Genomic DNA, 19936 nt, shown 5'->3' on the forward strand with positions numbered 1-19936 from the left:
TGAAATGGAGACTGTAACGGAAGGTAGTACACCACTTGGGGAGAATGAGTGTATAAAATAAAGAGAGCCTATTGGCCATATGACAACTTATGGGAGGCCATGACGGGACTGAGACTTTAAAGTGAACGGTCACAAACCTGTCCTGTTCTACCAACAAAGAAAGCTCACAAATTAGCATGTTAGCTGAGCCAGTCTCAGGGCCTTCAGGATATAGCCCAAGCCTCTGATAATCTCTAAGAGCAAGCCAACCTCCATTTCCCAGCCTGTTTTCTGTGTCACTGCTAAGTGAAGTCACCTTTGAAGAGTGGCCTGTGGACAAGTCTCCTAGGGATTGCATTGGGGTAATAACAAAGCTGCTTCACCCATCCAGCTGGGTTTTGATCACCAGGCCCAGTGGTTTAAAAAAAGACTAAAATTAGGACATAGGTGAGAGGAAGAAGAGGGAATCCTTGAGGGTATGCTGGGGCACCTGTCTGTGGAGTATGGCTGCAATCGAGGGTGAGTTGAGAAGATATTTTCTTTGTATCAGATCTCTCAGGTAACTTGTACTACTACTGAATCTCAGCTGTTTCCCTTCTCTGCAGGGTGGAGGAGGGGGCTTTTGTGGTTTTCCACCCACATTTTGTGTCTCTCTGAATCCCAGCCTCAGCCAAGACAGCGGAAACCCACTCAGCCCCAGACACAGCTGAGATTTCATTTCTGTGCCACCCACTCTTCCCCTCCATGCAGTCAGTTGCCCCTTTGTCTGGAGGATGGGGGAGAGTGGCAGAACCAGGCTTTGGAGGAGCAGGACCAGATAGACACAACACTGATGTTCATAATGTACCACAAGATGTGAAAGGAACAGCACTGACCAGGCCTCAAGTGCAACAGGTGGTCTATTTGTTGTATATTCTGAAAAAATATGAAGCTGTCCCATTACAGCAAAAGACTTGCCTGTGTGAGACAGCAATTGTCCACACAGTGGCTGGATCCAAGCTTTGGAACTGCCTGGGATGGCATGGGCACCCACTTTGCCCACATTCAGAGCCTGCAAAAGCCCCATTCTTTCCTGCAAGAGCTTGCCACATCACATCAGTATCTCCAAACAGCTTTCACATGCCTGTGGATGCAAATGTCCCTTCAGAGCCCTAGCTGGCAGACCCAGGCTATCCTGGAAAAAAATAGAGCTGAGAAAGTCAGGTTGTGATGGTAAGACTGGGCATCTTGGGGTCTGGAAAGAGGCACTTCAGGGCATTGAGCCGGTGCTTCAGTTCTCATGATACTGAGTTGCATTTTGTTTCCCCAGCATGCTGTAATGCAGAAACACTGGCTTGTTTTTAAACAGCTGGCTCATGTCACTGCAAATACCAACCAGTAATAGCATTCCCTGTAGGGGTGAAGCTTCCAAAATGCATTTGAACTTGCTGCAGAGCTGTAAGGAGAAGCAGAGCCACGGGTCTGAGGTGATAAAGGTGCAGGCCTGGCCCTAGTACCCATTTTCAACCCAGGGGAGGGATTCAAGATAAAGCCTCATCTCCCAGAGCCATTACAGCTGTGTGGTGAACGGCCCTTGTCTGGCTTGTAGGTACCTCTGGGGCTGGGGTCACAGCATGCAGTGGAGTGTTTGCATTGCTTTCATCCATGCATCTCAAAGCACTTTGCAAGCATTAATTAAACATCAGAATCCAGGAGGGGTGAATAATATTCATCAGCCAGTCTGTCTTATAAATATAACATTTCTCATAAATATTTAACTGGTTTCTAAATTCTGTGCAAGCCTCATTTTCACCTCACTGGGATAGTTCCTGCACTGCACCTGTGGGGAAACTGGGGCTGATCCAGCATCATACTCTGACCCTATGGCAGAATGAGAAGTAGAACCTGGGCCCCACATGCCACTCCCCCCAGCCAGATCTGTGGCTGTCATTTTTCCCTGTTTTCTCCTCTGCAAACAGATGCCCTGCCTGCCCTGCACAGGCTCCTCTTGCTCTATTCCTACCATTGGCAATATTCTTGCAAACTGGAGTCAGAGTAGCAGATTCTTGTTTACCTCAGTGGAGAGAGAAGGCTTCTAGGTTATGCTAAGTGGAGATCGCAGCCTATAGGTTCATGAAGTCTCTCCAAGGAAGTGTTAAAATGGGAAAAGAATGGTCTCAAAACTCAGATGTCAAGAAGAATCATTTATGGACTCCAGTGGAAAGTCAAGAAATCTCCAGAGAAGGGTCTTCATGAAAGGCAAGTCCCCTGTATTTTAGTGGAGGCTAGGAGTATGTCTGTGAACTCTGATGGGTGAAGGATACACAGATGTATTGGGAACTTAACGATTACTTAGTGGTATGGGAGAGAGGGAGGGATGCATGCTGAACATAGCATGAAAGTTACCTTCAAACACCTGAATGTCAGGAGCTTTCTCTTTGCAACAGAATAGCTGACACCTGTTGAGCTTTGAGGGGCATTTCTGCTGCCAGACATGGAGAGCTAGGAAAAAAAACAGACCTCTGAGAATGAAGCCTTGTGATTCCCCAACAAGGTTAAATACCTCAGAAAGGAGGAAGGCTTCTTCATTGCACTGGGTGGAGCTCTGTAGGCACTTGGAGTGCCTCTGAGAAAGCTTAAAAGAGGAAGAGAGGAATCTCTAAGGAGGTATTCAGAAGGCTCATTTACTAATTAAAGTGGGAAAATCAGGAAATCTCTAGAGATGTTCTTCACAGGGAGGTGGCCCCTGTACTTTAGTGGGCATTGTGAAATCTGATGGCAAAAGAATAGCCAGATGTGCTGGGATTTTAGGGACTGCTCAGTAGTGCTAAGAGAAGGAGGATTGAAGAGTCATTATCTGAATAAGCACATTGTCAAAAGTGAGAAGGACTAAAGTGATCCTAGATGAAACCAAGCTGATGTTAAAGAGATGAGTTAGAAATATAACAGGCAAGAGGTAGGTTGCCAATGGAGTTCTTAAGGACCTATATGGGACTGATCTTGCTTATTACTTTCATTAATGACCTTGGCAAAAGAAAGGTGGGAGAAGCTGGTGAAATACGTATTATGATGCAAAACTGGAAGTGTTTCATCGATGTGGAGAGGGTCTGCAATATCGCACTGAAAGCACTGGCTAGTGTTGAGGCTTGGAGTGTTAAAGTGAGATGCAATTCAATAGCAAACAGTGTAAAGTTGTACTTTTGAGGAGTAGTTATGAGAATTTTTGCTTTAACCTCCTTAGCTGAAAGCAAAGGGAGATAAGTAACTGGGTGTATGATGTGATCATTGGATAGCTGAGTCACCAATGTACACAAAAAGGAAAAAAAAAGATGAATGCATTTGATAAAGCAAATTCAGTAGGGAACAAAAAAATCCCCGAGTGTTTTGACACTAGGTGGCAGCATAAACCCAGGCCAAGGCAAGAAGGTCCCTTTCGGGCAGGGAGCCGAAAACCACAGCAGCAGCCCTGGTGCGCCTTGCAAGGGCTAGGCGAGACAGGTTGTGGCTGTTGCTTGTGCCCAGTTCGGGATGAGATTTGAAGGGCTGCAGAGTGCCTGACAGGAGGGACTAGGCTGGGCTCCCGGTAGACCCCAACCTGGTTCGGCTTCAGGAAAGCTTGTTAGCTTGTTAGGGACTCTGTTTGGTGCCTACTCCTCAGTCCAAAAACCTGGGCTACCTTCCATGGGGAAAAAAAAAAGTGGATGATGCTCTGATGACAGGAGAGGAAGACACAGAGCGTTCATAAGAGAAACATGAAAAAACTCAATAAAAATGAAAAATAAGAAGCCCTTTCCAAAGTTACCCTTGTGCATCATGTTCTGCTGGTTTTTTTATTGGCACAGTGTCCTGTGTCCTCTTACCATAAGATCCACTGAAACCCATCCCTTCCTCAGATGGCAGTGACACCATTTCACAGATACAGTCTGATGGGCTTTGAGAACTGAAGAGTGACTTGCGTTGAACCAGGAGGTGAGAAAGAGCAAAACTGAGGAGTGGACATTCCTGCACATGATAGTGTTAACAGCTATGTAACGACTATCCCAGGTGCCCTGGATCTCAGTCTTTGGCACAGACATAGCACTTACGACAAGAAAGTTTCTTTAAGTAATCTGGCTCAAAGGAAACTTGGAAGCTAAAATGAACGACCCTGGATGTTTTGCTTTTATTCATTGCTGCATCAAAGTGTCAAAGAAGTTCAAATAGAGTAGCAAGGCATGGTTTTCTTTTGCTAAGCGAGTATAAAGCTCAATGTACTTTAATTTCCTAGATCATTCTAGATCTAGTTCTAATTTTTTATTACTTTTAAATGCCTGTGCAGTATGTACACAATAGATTTGTTGTTTCTTTATTAGATGACACTATTTCCTAGCACTTCCTTAGCCTCTCACTTGAAATCGTTCAGAAATCTTGGATGCAGAGTATGTGGGCCTAGTTATCATTGTTTTTCTCATAGTGTTGGTCTTTCTTATCAGAAAAGATTAGTTTGGAATTAAAGAACTTCTTCCCATCCCTTTTGGCAGAGTCCATGAACCATTTGCATGCTTGGTACTTTCTTTGCCTTCCTTAACTGCTCCCTTCTGCCAGAAGGGAAACCACTGGATTTCCCATGTTTGTTTTTGTTTGTTTGTTTTTCCCTCAAGCTTTATACCTCTGGTCCACTAAAAACATTTCTTGTCTGATTTTTGCACCTTTAGCTGTATCCTTATGGAAATCCATCATGGCTCTTTCTCTAGTATGACATATGCTTTAATTGCTGCTCTTGCTCATTGATTCCCCTTGGGACGAATTTCCAGACGAGCTGCTTTACTGTATACACTCTTGGTCCTTCTACTTCAGCTGTACTGCCTTGCCTTGTGCCATCTTGAACCTTTTAGTGTTCAGAAAAATTTTCTTGGTTCCTGGTGTTGCATTGATTCATCCTTTAAACCGCAGCAATTGTGAGGCAGAATTAAAGCTGCTTATGGCCATAGATTTTCCTGCATTGGTGGCAGTTGGTTTTAGAGCATTTTTTCCTTGAGGTCTGTCAAACAAAACAGCTCAATGGCCATGCTCATCACTTTTGTTAATGCTGTATTTTGTCAGTATTGTTCACCTGCAGGGAGTGCTCTGCTGGTTAAAAAAGGAAGATTGCAGTATCTGTGAATCTTCAGATGTCATTCTCAGTCACTCCAGAGCTTGCAGAATTTATGTTTGGCACAAATACAACCACATGTGAGGCCTTGTAGCCTTTGTAGAAGGTCCAACCGTAATCTGCATGGTTTAGACACCTCAGCCACCTTTGTCCTCTTTATCATAGAGGCGACAATCCTTCTCCTCAAAGAAAACAGCTACAGGATTTGCTACATAAATTATAATGAATGCACAGATGCCTGCCATACACTTAGGTTTTATAATGTAACTGTGTATTGCTGACCATGTGTATGCCTCTCTCTGGTCAAACCGGCTCCAGGTATCAGTACTTGGTGAAAAGTCATGAAGCAAGAGTGAACTGTGTTACAGTAAATAACTTGGTGCTCAGCTTGAGGTTTACACCTTTGAACAATTCTCACCTTCTCCTTGCCCCCTTGGAGCTACAGGGCTCACCAGGGCAGTGGATTGATCCTGTAGTGGTGTGAGTGAGAAAGCTCTGCTGTGGGCCTGAAAGAGGCTCAGAGGTGGAAAGCAAGGAGTAGGTTTAAACTGCCAATTGTCATCTGAGGCAGCAGTGGGGACCAAAAGTATCTGCATTAAGACATGAGTTACTAGTGTTCAAGGAGGTAAGCAGCAAGAAGGCCAAATCTATACAAGACATGAAGTTATTTAATTTTCTCGGGAGATGAGAGAATGACAAGAGCTTTGGAGACATCTGAGAAAGCTCCTTGGTAACAGGAAGGCCAATGAAATTCAGCATCACTGTTTGCAATGTCATGTAGCTGGAAGGAAAATGTAAACCGTGTAAATACTTCGAGGCTTCATTTTACTGTAACTGTACCAGGTCAGGGAAGAGTCCTAGTCATGTTTACAGGTACTTCATAGACAACACAGTGAACAGCTCGCTAAGAACTCAGATCTGTTCATGGGAACTGCAATCAGAAGAGCAAATAAGGCATCAGGAGTTGTTAAGGACAGAGTGGAAGCAGAGAACGCAGGCAATGTTATTATGCCTTTGTGTAAATCAGCAGTGTTCCCCATCAGGCTGCTGTGGGCTATTCCAGAGCAGAGGATCAAAGAAGAGTTGCCAATATACAGAAATGGGTCTGGATAAACTGTTAGGCAGAAAGTCCCCCAAATCCGGGATTTTTACCTGAAAAGCAATGAGTTGGGAGGGTTAGGGCAATAAGAAGGAAGGAATGTGATAAAAGGTTGTAAAATAATGAACAGCCACAAGAAGGTAGATTGGGAGTCTCTTCTTCCAGCCTGTGTGATGGGAGAAAAGAAATCAGCTGATGAAAGTGAAAAGCTTTGAATTCAAAACTGGAAGAGGAACAATTTTCACATGATGTGTAAGCAGACCCTAGAACTCATTGCCTGAGGAAGCCAGAGTACAAGAAAACAGGATTAAAAGAGAGGTCAGGAACACGTTTGAGTAACGTGAACATCCAGGCTTGTAATAGGTAATGCTAAAAGTATTAGCTACGGTAAGGGAGAGCACCCCATGACATGAGAGAAGAAAGAGCAAACTGTTGTCAGGCTCTGAGGGAGTTTAACCACAGTGGGAAATTCCTCCTCTCTGTCTCTGAAGCATATAGATCAGGACACCAGCAGAGGGAGGCAGCTGGACTAGACTGATCACTCAAGCCTGAAAAAATTGTGGCAACCTGTATCATTTTATAGGAAGATGCCTAGTACCAGGCTGGACCTCTCTTCCTCTCTGGTCTCTGTCCTCCTGCCAGTCCCATCTAAACTTTCAGTGTCTGCCTGAAATTGTGTGGGACAATTGAAACAAACAGTTTGGTCCTCTGACACATTTCCCCAGAACTCAGTGGAGAAATGCATATTGTTTTCAGTAAAATATATGGCTGGCTGAATAGCTAAACAGCTGTGGGGTACAGATGTGCTACTCAGAGTAGGTTATCTGGGACTTCTTGGGTGCTGCTCCAGTACCTGCAATGAGATGAGGGCTGTACAGCAAGAAGACCTGTTTGCTTGCCTGCTGAAGTAATGAAAAGCTGGCCTGGTAGTGAAGCCTTCTATTCAAGTCAATGGAAATTCCCTTCCTAAATATTAGGAGTTTAATTTTTGGACCAATACCTCCTTGCTTGAGAAGTCACACCCTAGTGCGAGCTATATGGCCAGGCAACAGAAGCTATGCATGAGACTCTACTAGTGAGAATTTCTTCTGGGATGGCACACCATGACTGTTCAAGAGTGATACAGCAGACCTCTGTAATCGTTTAGTGAGGAAGTGAAGAGAATTCTCTAACTAGATGAAACCTTAATACATTGAGGGTGGTTGGAGATGGGATCTGACAGGCTCACTCTTACTTTTAAAGGCTTAGCATCTGATGAGAGTGATGGAGACCCCTAGCATCAATAGGAGATCTGTAATGAAAACAGGGTGAGGACCAAGAAGAAATGAATGAATGAGCAGGGAGAGTCAGACAGGGGAAAAAATGACACAGCAGCAGAACAAAAAGGAGAGACTGAGTTTGTAATTCTTTTTTCTCTAATGGCATTTAATTTCACTTTCCTCCCCCCACCCAGTGTCAGAAATTATCAGTCAACTTCAGTAAAGTAGAAAGAGAAGGCAGCAAATTTCTTAGAAGCGACTTCACACAGGTACAGAGATACACCCAACACTATCAGTAGGCACGATCCTCCACAAAAACACTAGGGCCAATGGTTTTTTTGACTGATTGATTTATTGGAGGTTCTAAAATGAATTTCTAATAAAATAAAACACTCAAAATGTGCAACATGCGCAGTCCTCTGTGGAGTCCCCTCTGCCAGTGAATGAGTGCAAGAGCAGGCCAGTGTGGGGAGAGGGAGAGGACAGTGGGCAGCAGGGAAGAAAACACCAGCTGGCTACAGGAGAGCTGGTTTCCAGCCATCTCACCCATTTAAAAGCCCCATCCAGGAAAGGCTGTGAGAGAAGGCAGGAAGGAGAGGCAAAGGGTAGGAAAGAGAAGTGAAACAAGCAGGCAATAGCTGCTGGTTCCAATAGCTCCAAAGCTTTTGTGCTGCCTGGTTCCTTACTGCAGCAGCGACTCTCAGCTTGCCCTGGTGTGCAACTTTCAGCCTCTCAGCAGGTACAAAGCTCCCATGACATCCTGCTATGTTCATGCCACCCCTAGACCCTCCTGAAAGGTCTGCATGGTGCCCATCTCTCTGCAGCATGGCACAGAGTCTCATCCTCCCATGCAGACTGGGCCTGGCATCCCTGCTCCCATCAACACTCAGTCTGCTGGATCTGTTCTTCCTGCTGCTCCTCCATCTCCTTCTTCCTTGGCATATTGACTGCAACTATCCCTTCCAGTGCTGGGAAGGCAGGAGATTGTGCCTGAAAGGAAGGAAAGGGGCAACATCAGCCATGGGAGGGATGTAGACTGGCCCTGGTCAGGGCTTCCCCCTGCCACGGAAGACAGTCCACTACTCAAAACCACAAGGTTCCCATTCCCTCCTAGAGCCAGGGAAGGACTCCATTCCTGTTCTCTGACACATGCGGCTTCCTCTGGGGAAGGCTGGCTTGGTGCTACACTCTCTGATGTGTAATGGGCATCAGTAGTAAAGACAGGACACATTTAAGAAAGTGCAAAGAAGAATCTAGGCAATGGTTGGGCCATTAGTTGGGTTCAATGGTAAGTCAGATTTTGGAATACCTTTTCAGAGAGAGAATAAATAAAAGCATGAAGGTAAATGGGAAATGAGATAAGAACCACTTAAAGATAGATTTATCTTGATACCTTGTTTTAACAAGAGGATTTCTAGACAAGGGAAAAGAGGTAGATCTGATGGCTCCTGGTGACAATAAAGCATATGGTGCCACTTGGACAATTAACACAGCTGGAAAGATAAGATTAGTAGAAGAACTGTGTGGTAGCTTTGGTCTTGACTAAGAGGAAGGGACTGGGGTAGTGCTGACAGGTTTCAGGCATGCAGTAGAGAAATGATAAGCACAGATCTTCAAGGATCAGTTGTGGGACCACTCATTAATGGCACAGAAAGTGTGAAGGTGCTAATGAGTTCTGTACATGATACAAAGTTGAAGAGCATCCTTTGGAAGAAAGAGAATGAAAGTATCACCCAAGAACCAGATATTTTAGGGGACTGGAATAATAAGATGAATGACAGAGTGAATGAAATGCGAGAGTATCAACTGCAAGGTGGTTTGCTCGGGAGATGAGAACAGGAATTCCTATTGTGTGGGCAATACCTGATCAATGGGTATCTGTGAGCTGCCAGTGTTAAACCAATGCAAGAAAAGCAAAAGTAACCTTAGAGAATGCCAGGCAAATGTTTCCAGCACAGAGAGGGGTGCTAATGCCTTTACACAAGGCACCTGAACTGCACACTTGTGAAAGATGAGCCCAACAGGGAAATTTTCACCCTTCTCTGGGTGAAAGAGACAGTCAGGGGATGGAGGGCCAGTGCTGTAACAGAAAAGCTTTCCTTACTTGGCAAAGGAAAGCCGGGATGGCATATACAAATGCTTTGATGCAGTAAATACCCTGTCTGGTTTAGAGCTGTTTCAGCTAACAGAGTTGGACGCCCAGGAATTCCCTCTCCTGCTAAATGAGGGTTCACAGTTACACTCACATCAGGGTTCCTCTCCAAGTCCTTAGGCCATGAAGAGCAGTTCTGATCATCTTGTCCAACTGCCAGCCTTGTACAGTCTAGAGAATCACCCAGGGGTCTCCAGAGACCCCAGACTTCTGCTTCAGCTTATCCTTTACCATCAATGGTGATTAAGGACTGAATGACAAAGAACCTGTCACAAGTCATACTGGTATTAACCCCAATGTTAAAAGGCCGGTCTTGCTTCTATCCTGATGCTGCTTATCTTCAACTTCCACCCACTAGAATTTGCTGAGAATTTGCATTACTGCTGTCATGTCTCTCCTCTTCATCTCATGGCAGGTTCAACAGATGAAACTCTCTCACTAGGGCAAGTTCTCTAGACCCTTTGATCATCCTGGATCCACTAATCCAGTAACTGTAGTGGTCAGCTGGAACCCTGGCCCCGCTTCTGCCTTGAACAGCATTACTCTGAGCATAATAGGGATTTTCAGTTTGGGCCCTTTACAAGAAACTAAGTAAAAGACATCTACATCACAGCTATTCAGGAAAGGTGTCCCTTGCTGGCAAAGGAAAACACTGAAGGAAAAATTTGCCATACAAGTCATTTGCAGAGAAAGAGCATGAAAACTGCAGAGAAACAGCATTACTTATTTTCGTAATTTTTTTCAGTGGCATGCTGGGGAGGGATCAGTCCTAGCTTGCTCTTCTGTGATAGTAAAGGCAAGGCAGAAGACAAGATACTGGAACAAGCTGAGCAAATGAAGTGCAGTGAGATGCCAGAAGCAGGCAACTAACGTGTGAGGACTGAGCCAGCAACAACAGATGCTTATGGAAATCAGTGTCTAGGGACTGGTGGGTAGCAACTGATACTGGTCCAGGCAGAGCTGCAAGAGATGTTTTGAAGTATGGGGAAAGATGCCGTTACTGCTTCCCTCAGAAATTTACCCCAGAGGAGTGAGGAGGAAGTTTTCATAATCTTTTATAGAGATGGCTGCAAAGATGAGTGAGGATGTTGGAGCAGCTAGATGCTGAGAGAGGAGTAATGGACACCCACTTCTCCTCTCCCACCATCTATTAGAACTGCCTGAGCAAAAGGCTGCTGCCTTGGTCTGCTTTGAGGACACCTGGTTCCTCCCTGCCACTGTCCAGCTAGCATTCATTTCGGAATCCAGGGTGCATCCAAGCAGAGACAGTGAGAAAGGCTGTGGGATGAGTTTTCTTCTGTGCAAAATTGAGGTTCCTTGAGAGAACCCTAAAAGATGCTTTTGGAAGGGGAAAGGTGCCAGGGAACTCAGACAAGCAATTATGTGGCTGCCCGCTTGTTCTCACATCCCCTTTTCTGGGCCAGAAACACTGACCAAACCTCACACTGTAGGATGTACTGGCTTTTCCTTCTTCTTGTGCCATCTTGGCACAAAATGGCAGTTTCTTAATAGGGACATGTTATAGGAGATGAAAACAAGTTACAGAGCCTGGGCCACGGAAAGAATGAAGATATCAAGCATTCCAACTATTTTTTCCTCAAGAAACAGTTCATATTCCAATATAGGGCTTAAGAAATAGGGTGTTCTTTGTTGTTGTTGTTGTTGTTGTACAACAATACTTTATTGCTTTATTGACGATGAGGTATTTTTCTACGTGGGGAAGGGATTGATGAAAGCTCAAGATTTTCTTAGAAGGAGAATTTTTTGCAAAGAAATTCATCCCATCAAAAGCCCTGCTTTTAAACGTTCCTACTTTGGAGACCTCAGCTCTTTTTCAGAATGGTCTTGAATGTTTAGGATTCTAAATCATTTTCTTTTATGATATTTAGATTTAGAGGCACAGGCTTCTAAATGCCTTTTTTGATTTTTTTTTCTTGTAGTCTGGAGAAGGGAATTGGCAGCACTGTGGCAAACTGAGCATATAACATCAAATCACTTGAGTTAGGTGGAGAAGGTCAAGTTCTAGAAAAGCTAGGTGGCAGAGATGATGACATGAACGAATTCTAGGAAATGCAACACAACACCCCTGGAAACGATCAGTCCAAACTCTTTGTAGAAATGCTGAAGCTTTAAAAGGAACAATGTCCCTCTGGGCAAGTAGTGGGCAAGCTAGTGGAAAATCTCTGCTTAGCACGGGAGAGATCTTGAAAACTGTATGTACAAAGACAGATGGGGAGGTCTGGAAGCAAGAGGTCCTGGCACAAGCAGTGTTTTGACTTGTTGGGCCTTTCTGAGTTGTTGGGCCTTTTTATGGAACAGGAACCGCTGTTATATCAAAGTAGCCAGAAAAAGAAGAAGAGAGAGGACATCTACGAAAGCTTGGAAATAACCCCTCCTCTTTAAGCATGCCCTGATCTCTGTAAGGGTAAATGAGAAATATTTCAGGGTTGGGCTGTGAATGTACCCTAACGGTTCTTACCCCTCCTCTGAAACCTCTCATGTGCTCCCCAGCACCAGTCAAACCCTGGCATTAGCCAGACCTGCCAATGCCCAGGATAAAACTTTCACATCATATGCATGACACCCTCAGCAGTGTGCCTGGCCCCCATTCCTCCTAGGTGTCCCCATTCATCCTCCTGCTGCCGTGTCCCCAAGACACTACATAGCTGACTCTAGAAGTACCCAGGAGAGGGTCAAATAAGGGGTGATGTACAGGAAAGCTGACAGAAATGCGGTGATGCATACTTACCCTTTTCTGTAGAGCCAGAGCCAGAACACAGACTGTAAGCAGGAGGAAGAGGGTGAGTGTGAGCCCAAAAGTAACCTGCCCACTGAAGATGGTGGGAGGGCTGGAGACCTGGGCACCTGTGTGGAGGAACTACAGTTAGGAAGCAGGGGAAGACTGAGTTTGTACTGGAACAAGGCTGGGATTGCATAGAGACAAACTAGAAAAGAGTGCAGGGAATTGGGAGGAGCAAAAGGACTGTTAAGTCTTTTGACTTACTTAACCGACTGTTAAGTCAGGATGGTGATAAGATGGGATCTATATGGTCAAAAATGAGAAGGATGGGATGAGACTGAGAGAAGGGCAGCAGGTAATTGCACAGGGTGAGAAGAAGGAATGGGGTACAGTACCCATGATCTGCAGTCCATATTCCACTGCTCCCAGTCTGCCTTCTGGGCCATGTACACTGCATTCCCATGCGCCCATATCCTTCTGTGATACTTGGGGTATTTCCAAGGTAGGGCCTGTTTGGAATCCGTGGCCCTCTGGGTTATGGGAGGTGGCTGCAACCAGCTTGTTAGTGGGAGATGAGTTGAGGCGCTTCCACTGGAAGCGTTCATGTCCCCGGGGGTGTGTGATGCCACAAATGAGCAGCAAGCGAGACCCCTCAGAAACTGGTCCTTGGATGCTTGGGGTGACTGCAGCAAAGGAAAAAACTAACTTCAGGAAAAACAACAGGTTGTCCCACATCTCCTCCTCCTCCCTCCTTTTTATGTGGCACCCCTCCTTCACTACCTCCTCTAATTTATTTTCTTTTTCCTCCTCAGTCCTCAAGAAGAATAATCAAGTTACCCAGGAAAACCCCTCCCTTCAACAGAGTCCAGTGCAATGCACTGCCTTGAGTAGGGATCTAGTTTCCTGCCCTGTGGTGGGAGCCTATGAACAGGAGCAACCTACAGTCATTTGGCTGATGTGCAGGGAGGTTTATTTGCAAGTAGTGAGGGACCCCAGAGGAACCATGCACCTTCATGTCTCTGTCCTCACCTGTAACCACTGCCAAAGTCACGTCCCTGCTGATTTTCTTGCTGCCAACAGAGACAGCACAGCGGTACTGCCCTGCATCACCTGAACCCACCACAGAAAGATGAAGGGGAAAGCTTCTGCTACTCCAATTCTTGGAGAAGGCCCAGGCTTCCAAGTGTCCTCCTGCAAGACGGCTCCAGTGGGCTTTCACTCCATTGATCCCAAAGGCACTGGGCAGGTAGCTCAGGGTGCATGGCAGGTCAGCTGCAGAGCCAGCTGCAGCATAGACTATAGGGTTGATTGGGCCATCAAAACCTGAGTGAGAGAGAGCACAATGTGAGATAGTGAATGGCAAGAGCCCTGCAGGGAGGTGAGAGAGAAGGGATTCTAGCTCTACAAGGGAGGCAGGGACAGGGTAGGACCTGGGAAGCTGGAGCTGCTGGGGTTAGCCTGTGGCCACACCAAAGGGAGCTACTGGGGGATGCTGGAGTGGCAAGGCAGAGGCTGAACTCACCTAGAATTTGCAAGTTGTGCGTGGCAGAAATGATCTCATTATCAGAGTATCTGAGCTGGCAGTGCCAGGGACCTGAGTCACGCATGGATGGCCGAAGGATGGAGAGAGCCCCATGGAAGGAGCAGAGAGTCCCAGAGGTGGGGACCAGTTGCCCATTGTGGAACCAGCGTGTCTCCACAAGGCTGGCCCGGTGACTAGAGTTACAGCTCAATAACAGTGGCTCATTTTCTACCACAAAGCCAGGAGGACTGAGGGTTACTGCAACAAAAAGAAAGGGAAGGGGGAGGGCTAACATCACAGGCTGACCACCAAACCATCCCTCTGTGCCCCTACTGTCCTAGCTTTTTCCATCAGACAGCCCTCTCTCCAGAGCTCTGACAGCAAACAAAAGGAAGCTGTGTGCATTCAGGGGGCTGCTTCTCATACGCTAACCTGTTGTGGCAAACACAGCATCCCCACCCCACCCTTACAAGCTCACCGGTAGCAAACTCAAGGTTCTCCGTGGTCTCTTCTGAGATCCATCTTCTCCTACCTGTTACCACACCCAGCTCCACCTGGCAGTTCTGGACCTCCTTGTTGCTGTAAGCCACCTGTGCCTCGTACCACCCAGCATCCTCACTCCTGACTGGGTCGATTAGCAGGGAGAAATTGCCATTGCGTAAGGCAGGGTCCTGGACTGATACCCGGGGCCTCATGGGCAGGGCCATCTTCCGGAGGCCTGTGTACTCCACCTCCAACACCATGTGTGGCTCCTGGTGGGTGCTGGGAGTGAGACAGTTGAGTGGCTATGTGCCAGAAGCAAATAAGATATTAAGGATGGGGGCAGAACTTTAGGGATCAGAAAGGAGGTAACATGGGAAAGGAGGAAAGAGACTCAAAGAGTCTCCCACCCCCTTCGCAGTTCCCACAAAGACACAAGACCATCTTTGTCATGACGTACCTTACCCCATGTCGCTTCCACAGCACAGATGTCTTGTCAGATAGCTGTTTCCAGCTGTTCTTCAGCTTTTTAGGGATCAGGTAGCAAGGCAGCACAGCTGGACTCCCCTCTCTGGCCCACACTTTCTGCTCCGTCTTTTCTTCCTCTGCTCCTCCTGGTGGCATGTTGCCAGTTATAACAAGACAGGGGATTGAACAAAGGATGAAACTAACAAAGTAGAAGGCCATATCTGGCCAACTACAGTGGGGACAGAAGGAAATGAATAACACAGATGTGTCAGGGACAAAGTAATACCCAGACAGAGCTTATGGAGCTACCCTGCCCTCCCTGATATGTTCAGCCCCTCTTACCATTGAAAACCAGCAGAGTGAAGGCGAGAAACAGCAACATGGACACCGGCCTCATGGTGGCATCCAGGAGAGATGAGGGGCAATGTCTTCACACTCAGTTCAATGCTTGATCAAGTCCAAAGCTTTAAGATATGAGCAAAAACAAGGCATGGACAAGCAAGATGTTAGTGTGGGTGGATGAACTGAGTGGGGCTTGCTGGGCTTGCTTGTTCTCGCGCTCTCTCTCTTTCTGATCAAAGCATTTCCCTAGATGCCCTTATATTGCAGGTGGGCAGCTAATTTCCTCACATCACTAAGAAGATGCGTCACGACCAAGAAACCAATGTAAGTCTGAGGCACGTGAAGATAGAGCTGAAGCCAGCAAGAGAGAGAGGAGGGAGGGGCCAGAGACACTGTTCTAAGCATCTTTTAGTGGAAACTCTTTGGGTCGCTGTTGTTTTTCTTACAAGTTTCGCTTCTACAGAGACAGTGGAAAAAGTGCAAAAGACACTTCCCAGCAAGTGCCCTTCATGTTTTTCTTTCATCTCTTACCTTTTTTGGTCTGATTTTTCCGCTCTCACAGCTTCTCTCAACTAATTGTTTCAGGGCTTTTCAGAATTTCTTGGTCTTTTCTCTGTGTTTTTTTTTTTTTTTCCTTCCTTAATTCCTCAAATGTGGCTGATTTCTTGTCTTCTTCTCATTGGTCAATTCACAGAGAGCATGAAAAAAATAATAGTAACAAGCAAGGAAAATAATAAAAAGACTCTATGGTGAGCTCCAAGCTGGGCACATATGACCCATCAATCTAGAATCTAGGAGCAGCCTGGAACAGAGCTGAGTTAGTTTCGGGGGGCACAGCAGGGGAAAGAGGAGTATCCAGGAAAAAATGACCAGCACCAAGAAGGGAGAATTGAACGCTGTGACTTTGTGAGGGGTGTGAGGAAGGAATCAGCCTTCTTTTGTCATGCTGGGGAAACCGCACCGAGCTCTTGTGCTGAGGGGGCTTGTCCTAGCTCCAATGTAGTTACTCAGTTTTGCATAGGGTAATATGTTTCTATTCCTGTGCTTCTTGGGGCCCATTTTTCCTCAGAGAATCCCCAGTGTTGTGGCTCACACTTTCCAGCACCCACTGGCTTTGACTCTTTCAAACTTAATCAGCCCTTTGTGACTGGTGTCAGACATCTGAGCCCCTCAGCTGCACATCCTCCAAGAGCTGGCCTGGGGCTTTTCCTTGAGGTGAGGGAAGGGAGGTGACTCAGTGTGGCAGCTTCTCTGTTGAAGGCTCATTGCTTGCTCTCTAGTTTTCCTCAGCTCAGTGATGAAGGTGAAGAATAAGAGAGCAAATGGTACAACTCAATTCAGCAGTTCCCTGTTGCCATGATCTCTCTTGTATCTTTATATCACATCCAACTCTTCAGACTTCTGAGGAGTGGCCTCTGTATGGGAACCTGGTGCAACTTTATGTGCTGTGGTGTTCTGGAGGGAAGGCCAGAGGACTTGCTAGTAATGATGCTTCATGCCTTCTGTCTTACACAGCCCATGAAATTGCATGAGAGAGGAAGAGAAAAGAGAAGCTGGGGGAGAACTTGTGACAATTGGCAGGAGGTGTTTTTTCCTCCTGCTCAAGAAAAACAATTTGTGGTGCCCAGTCCAAGCTGAAAGCGTCAACTTCTCTTTCCCCTGAGGCAGCAATGCAAGAATGGTGTGAGTGTGTGGGTGAAGACGAGAAAGAGCAGGGAGCTTGAACCAAAGTGGAGAGGCACGTAGGACTCCGCAGCCAGGTGCCGTCTGTTCCACCTCTTCCGCTGACGCTGCTCTATGGAGGCACGAAGTTCTTGGGTCTCCTCCTCCAACCCTTCCCACTTTCCACTCTCGCCTCTTATCCTCAGTTTCCCAGCACTATTTCCATCTAGTCCCTGAAACCACCCTTAACTGAATCCATGCTCATGCTCTAGGAAATGCTTCTTGTATGAATCAGCAAAGGATAGAGGTATACTCTTATCCTGCTGCTGTTTCCCCAAAAAGGCACCATCACAAGGGACTATTGAGAGCATAGGAAAGCAGCAAGAGCTGTCTGGCACTGGGGGATGTTTTGGGCTGAGGGTTATTATGCTGAGTGAGCATGTTGTGAAATGAAGGTTCTAGAGGCACTGTTTTACTCAGCACCAGGCTATCTTTAGCAAAGACACCTGTGACGTTTCTCCCTAACGACCCATTTTAAATGCTGACTCCATTGAATGGCATTTTCATCATCTCCCAGAACAGGACCCTGCCACAGAAATAACAGTGACCGGAGCAAGATCAGCACAGGGACATCTTCTCAGAATGGTGTGCTTTGGGCTTGAATAGCAAAGGAGTTGATAGGAAAGAGTGTGGGACTATGGCAGAGTTATGGAGAATGGGGGGCAGGCTAGGATAGGCTCCCCGGGCCTGGACTGGAATAGGCCAGGGGTGGAGTACAGAAGTCCAGATCATTAAATATTCCTCTGTGTTAGGAATTAACTAGCTTCTGCCAGGTTCCAGGTTTGTCCACAGCAGTCACTTTATGGGCAACTTTAATACATCGTTTTTGTTGTCTTTCTTGGCATGTTGCATTGGTGCAAACTGCACTTACCAAGAAAAAAAGGAACAGAAAACACTATTTCGCAGTATCATTGAGTTAGTCCTGCTGAAGGAACTTTCCATTGCATTTCCAGATTTCTGTGGTACCATGTTTTTCTCTGAGTGATTCCACTTTCATGGTTTGGCCCTTGCAACATCATGTCTGAAGCTAGTCAGAATTTTCTGCTTTGTGCTGACTTTTTGAGGTGCTCTATAATCCATTTGTAGACTGTAATGGATCTGAAAAATTGCAGTGTGACTTGAAGACCAGGTTGGCAGCTGTACATCTTGAGATCAGCTGGTCAGAGTGTACGTAAGATAGAGTGTTCCCCAAATGGACCTCATTTGAAAATGTCCTGATCATTGTTTGCCTAGAGCTAAAGCAAATAAAATGAGCCAAAAGAAGCTACTTACTAATAAGAGATAACTAATAATATTGTGCCAAGGGACTGTAAACAGGAAATTTCATTTTCTATGTGAAATTTCTCAGTCTCCATAAATCCAGGATGAGGTACCAAACTTGCTTCCTTTTTCACAGGAGGAAATAGTTGCTCTGGAGTTCTGTCCCTCTGTGACACCTGGAACCAGTGTGGTGTCTTCTCAGGGCCTGGGTAGCTTGTGTTTGACAGACTGGTCTTTGAGAAGGGACCAGGCAGGTAGGTGAGAATTTGTTACAGAGCTGAGTGATACCAAGCAGCTCTGTCCAAAAATGTCCAGGACCCATTTTTCCGAAGCGACAGATCCCGAAAAGGGATGAGAAGAGGATTAGCAAAGAGAAAGTTCTTATCTCCCAGTAGTTCTGGATGAAAAGAAATGTAGCTCTGCAGAAGTACTGCCAGAGGAAGAAGAATGGCTGGCTGACTGACATTTGTTGGGAGGCTCTTTACTTTTGAAAGGTCCTCTTTAGGAGGACTTGCTGAAAGGACAGTGCTTGGGTCACCATAGGTCTCCGATACAGAGCCAACGAGAGTCTAGAGGTGGTCTTCTTCCCAGAATCCTATGGGAACACCCTAAGGAAAGCATAGCTTCTCATGGGAGGAGTCATTGGACAATTCCGCAGCCTCATGCTTTACAGTGCTAAAAAGAAAGTGACCTCTCTGCGACAGTCCTCCACAGATAGTTGCATATCCCAGAAGAAGCCTGAATTAGAGAGCCATTAATAGCAGTGTTGGGTGCTGACTGAAACTGTGGGCTGAAAGGCCAATGATTTCTTCGCTGATGAGAATTTGCAGCATTCGTGGACATGGTGGAGAATGCTGCAGTCATATTTGGCAGCTAGCACCTTGTATCTGGCCAGCATTATCTGTAGATAAGTGTATAAGTCTGTTTTCTTGCAAAAAGGCCTCCAGGTTCTTCTCCTGAGGAGAGATAGGATGCTGCTGAATTCCCTTTGGACATCCACAACTACCTGCGGGGATAGTGGTGTGCATCAGTATCCTTGGCCTGTATGTAATTAAGAGATGTATTTGATGCTGTAAGATGTGGTTTTGCAATATAGAGGGTGATAGGGATCAACTACAAAATCCATCTATCCAGCAGGCTAGATTGCATTTTTACTCACTTCTCATTTGCAGAGATCATGCCATGCATTTTAGCATGAAGAATATGCTACAGTCTCCCAAATGTACCAAGGCTGCACTGGGCTTTCTCAAGAGCAAAGAGGTATCCAGGAGCCTAATGAATACAAGGGATGGGAGAAGCATCAGGGGAAAATTCACTGTTATGGTGACCCTGACGTTGAGGTGAATGAGTCAGTTCTCTGAACTAATGTCTATGAGTATGTGACCATGCAGTACTGTCTGCTGCTTCACTGGGGGACAAGGAGAGGGAGGAAAGGGCAGGGGAGAACATATTGCCTGGGTGAGGGTTTGAGGGAAAACTGACCTCTTGTACCTATGGGAATGCCCTGCAGTCCCCCGACAGCATCTGTGACAGAAGCTATGTTTGTCTTTTCTGGGCTCAGTCATCCTAAAAGATTCCCTTGACCCAGGCATGGGCTGAAAGAAGCTGAGGAGCTCTCTGAGAGAAGCTGAAGCTAGATCTGAGAGTGAAACTCCCGAAACGTGGTCTGTTCTTTTAAGGAGAGAAAGGATCCTACTGTCTTCAGGGTCCCTGAGCCCAGGAAGGCAAGGAACTCCAGTGCTGGCAGTGGAGCTGGACAACAGAAGTGTGCTTGATGTTGGGGTAGTCCAGAAAATGCATGAG

At 46.2% G+C, this 19936-nt stretch overlaps 1 protein-coding gene across 1 annotated transcript; it reads right to left on the reverse strand.

The window, feature by feature from the left end:
* Positions 1 to 7632: 7632 nt before the first annotated feature.
* LAG3 (lymphocyte activating 3) lies at positions 7633 to 15239 on the reverse strand. The gene is made up of 8 exons (XM_064515857.1): positions 15152 to 15239; positions 14802 to 14973; positions 14394 to 14623; positions 13862 to 14119; positions 13369 to 13662; positions 12735 to 13022; positions 12349 to 12464; positions 7633 to 8437 (listed from the first exon to the last, which is right to left on the reverse strand). The coding sequence occupies exons 1-8, from the start codon at positions 15204 to 15206 to the stop codon at positions 8327 to 8329; spliced, it is 1524 nt and encodes a 507-aa protein (XP_064371927.1). The 5' UTR covers positions 15207 to 15239; the 3' UTR covers positions 7633 to 8326.
* Between the last annotated feature and the right edge of the window lie 4697 nt (positions 15240 to 19936).

This window comes from Dromaius novaehollandiae, chromosome 1 (assembly GCF_036370855.1).
Source record: "Dromaius novaehollandiae isolate bDroNov1 chromosome 1, bDroNov1.hap1, whole genome shotgun sequence".
NCBI lineage: Eukaryota > Metazoa > Chordata > Aves > Casuariiformes > Dromaiidae > Dromaius > Dromaius novaehollandiae.

What these genes read in the sequence shown, in the direction of transcription:
- LAG3 (XM_064515857.1), bottom strand. Translation starts at nt 15,206, where the DNA reads ATGAGGCCGGTGTCCATGTTGCTGTTTCTCGCCTTCACTCTGCTGGTT. An exon ending in GCACAACTTGCAAATTCTAG is followed by an intron (nt 13,663 to 13,861) that starts GTGAGTTCAGCC and finishes TCTCTCACTCAG; the next exon opens with GTTTTGATGGCCCAATCAAC. An exon ending in GACTTTGGCAGTGGTTACAG is followed by an intron (nt 13,023 to 13,368) that starts GTGAGGACAGAG and finishes CCTTTGCTGCAG; the next exon opens with TCACCCCAAGCATCCAAGGA.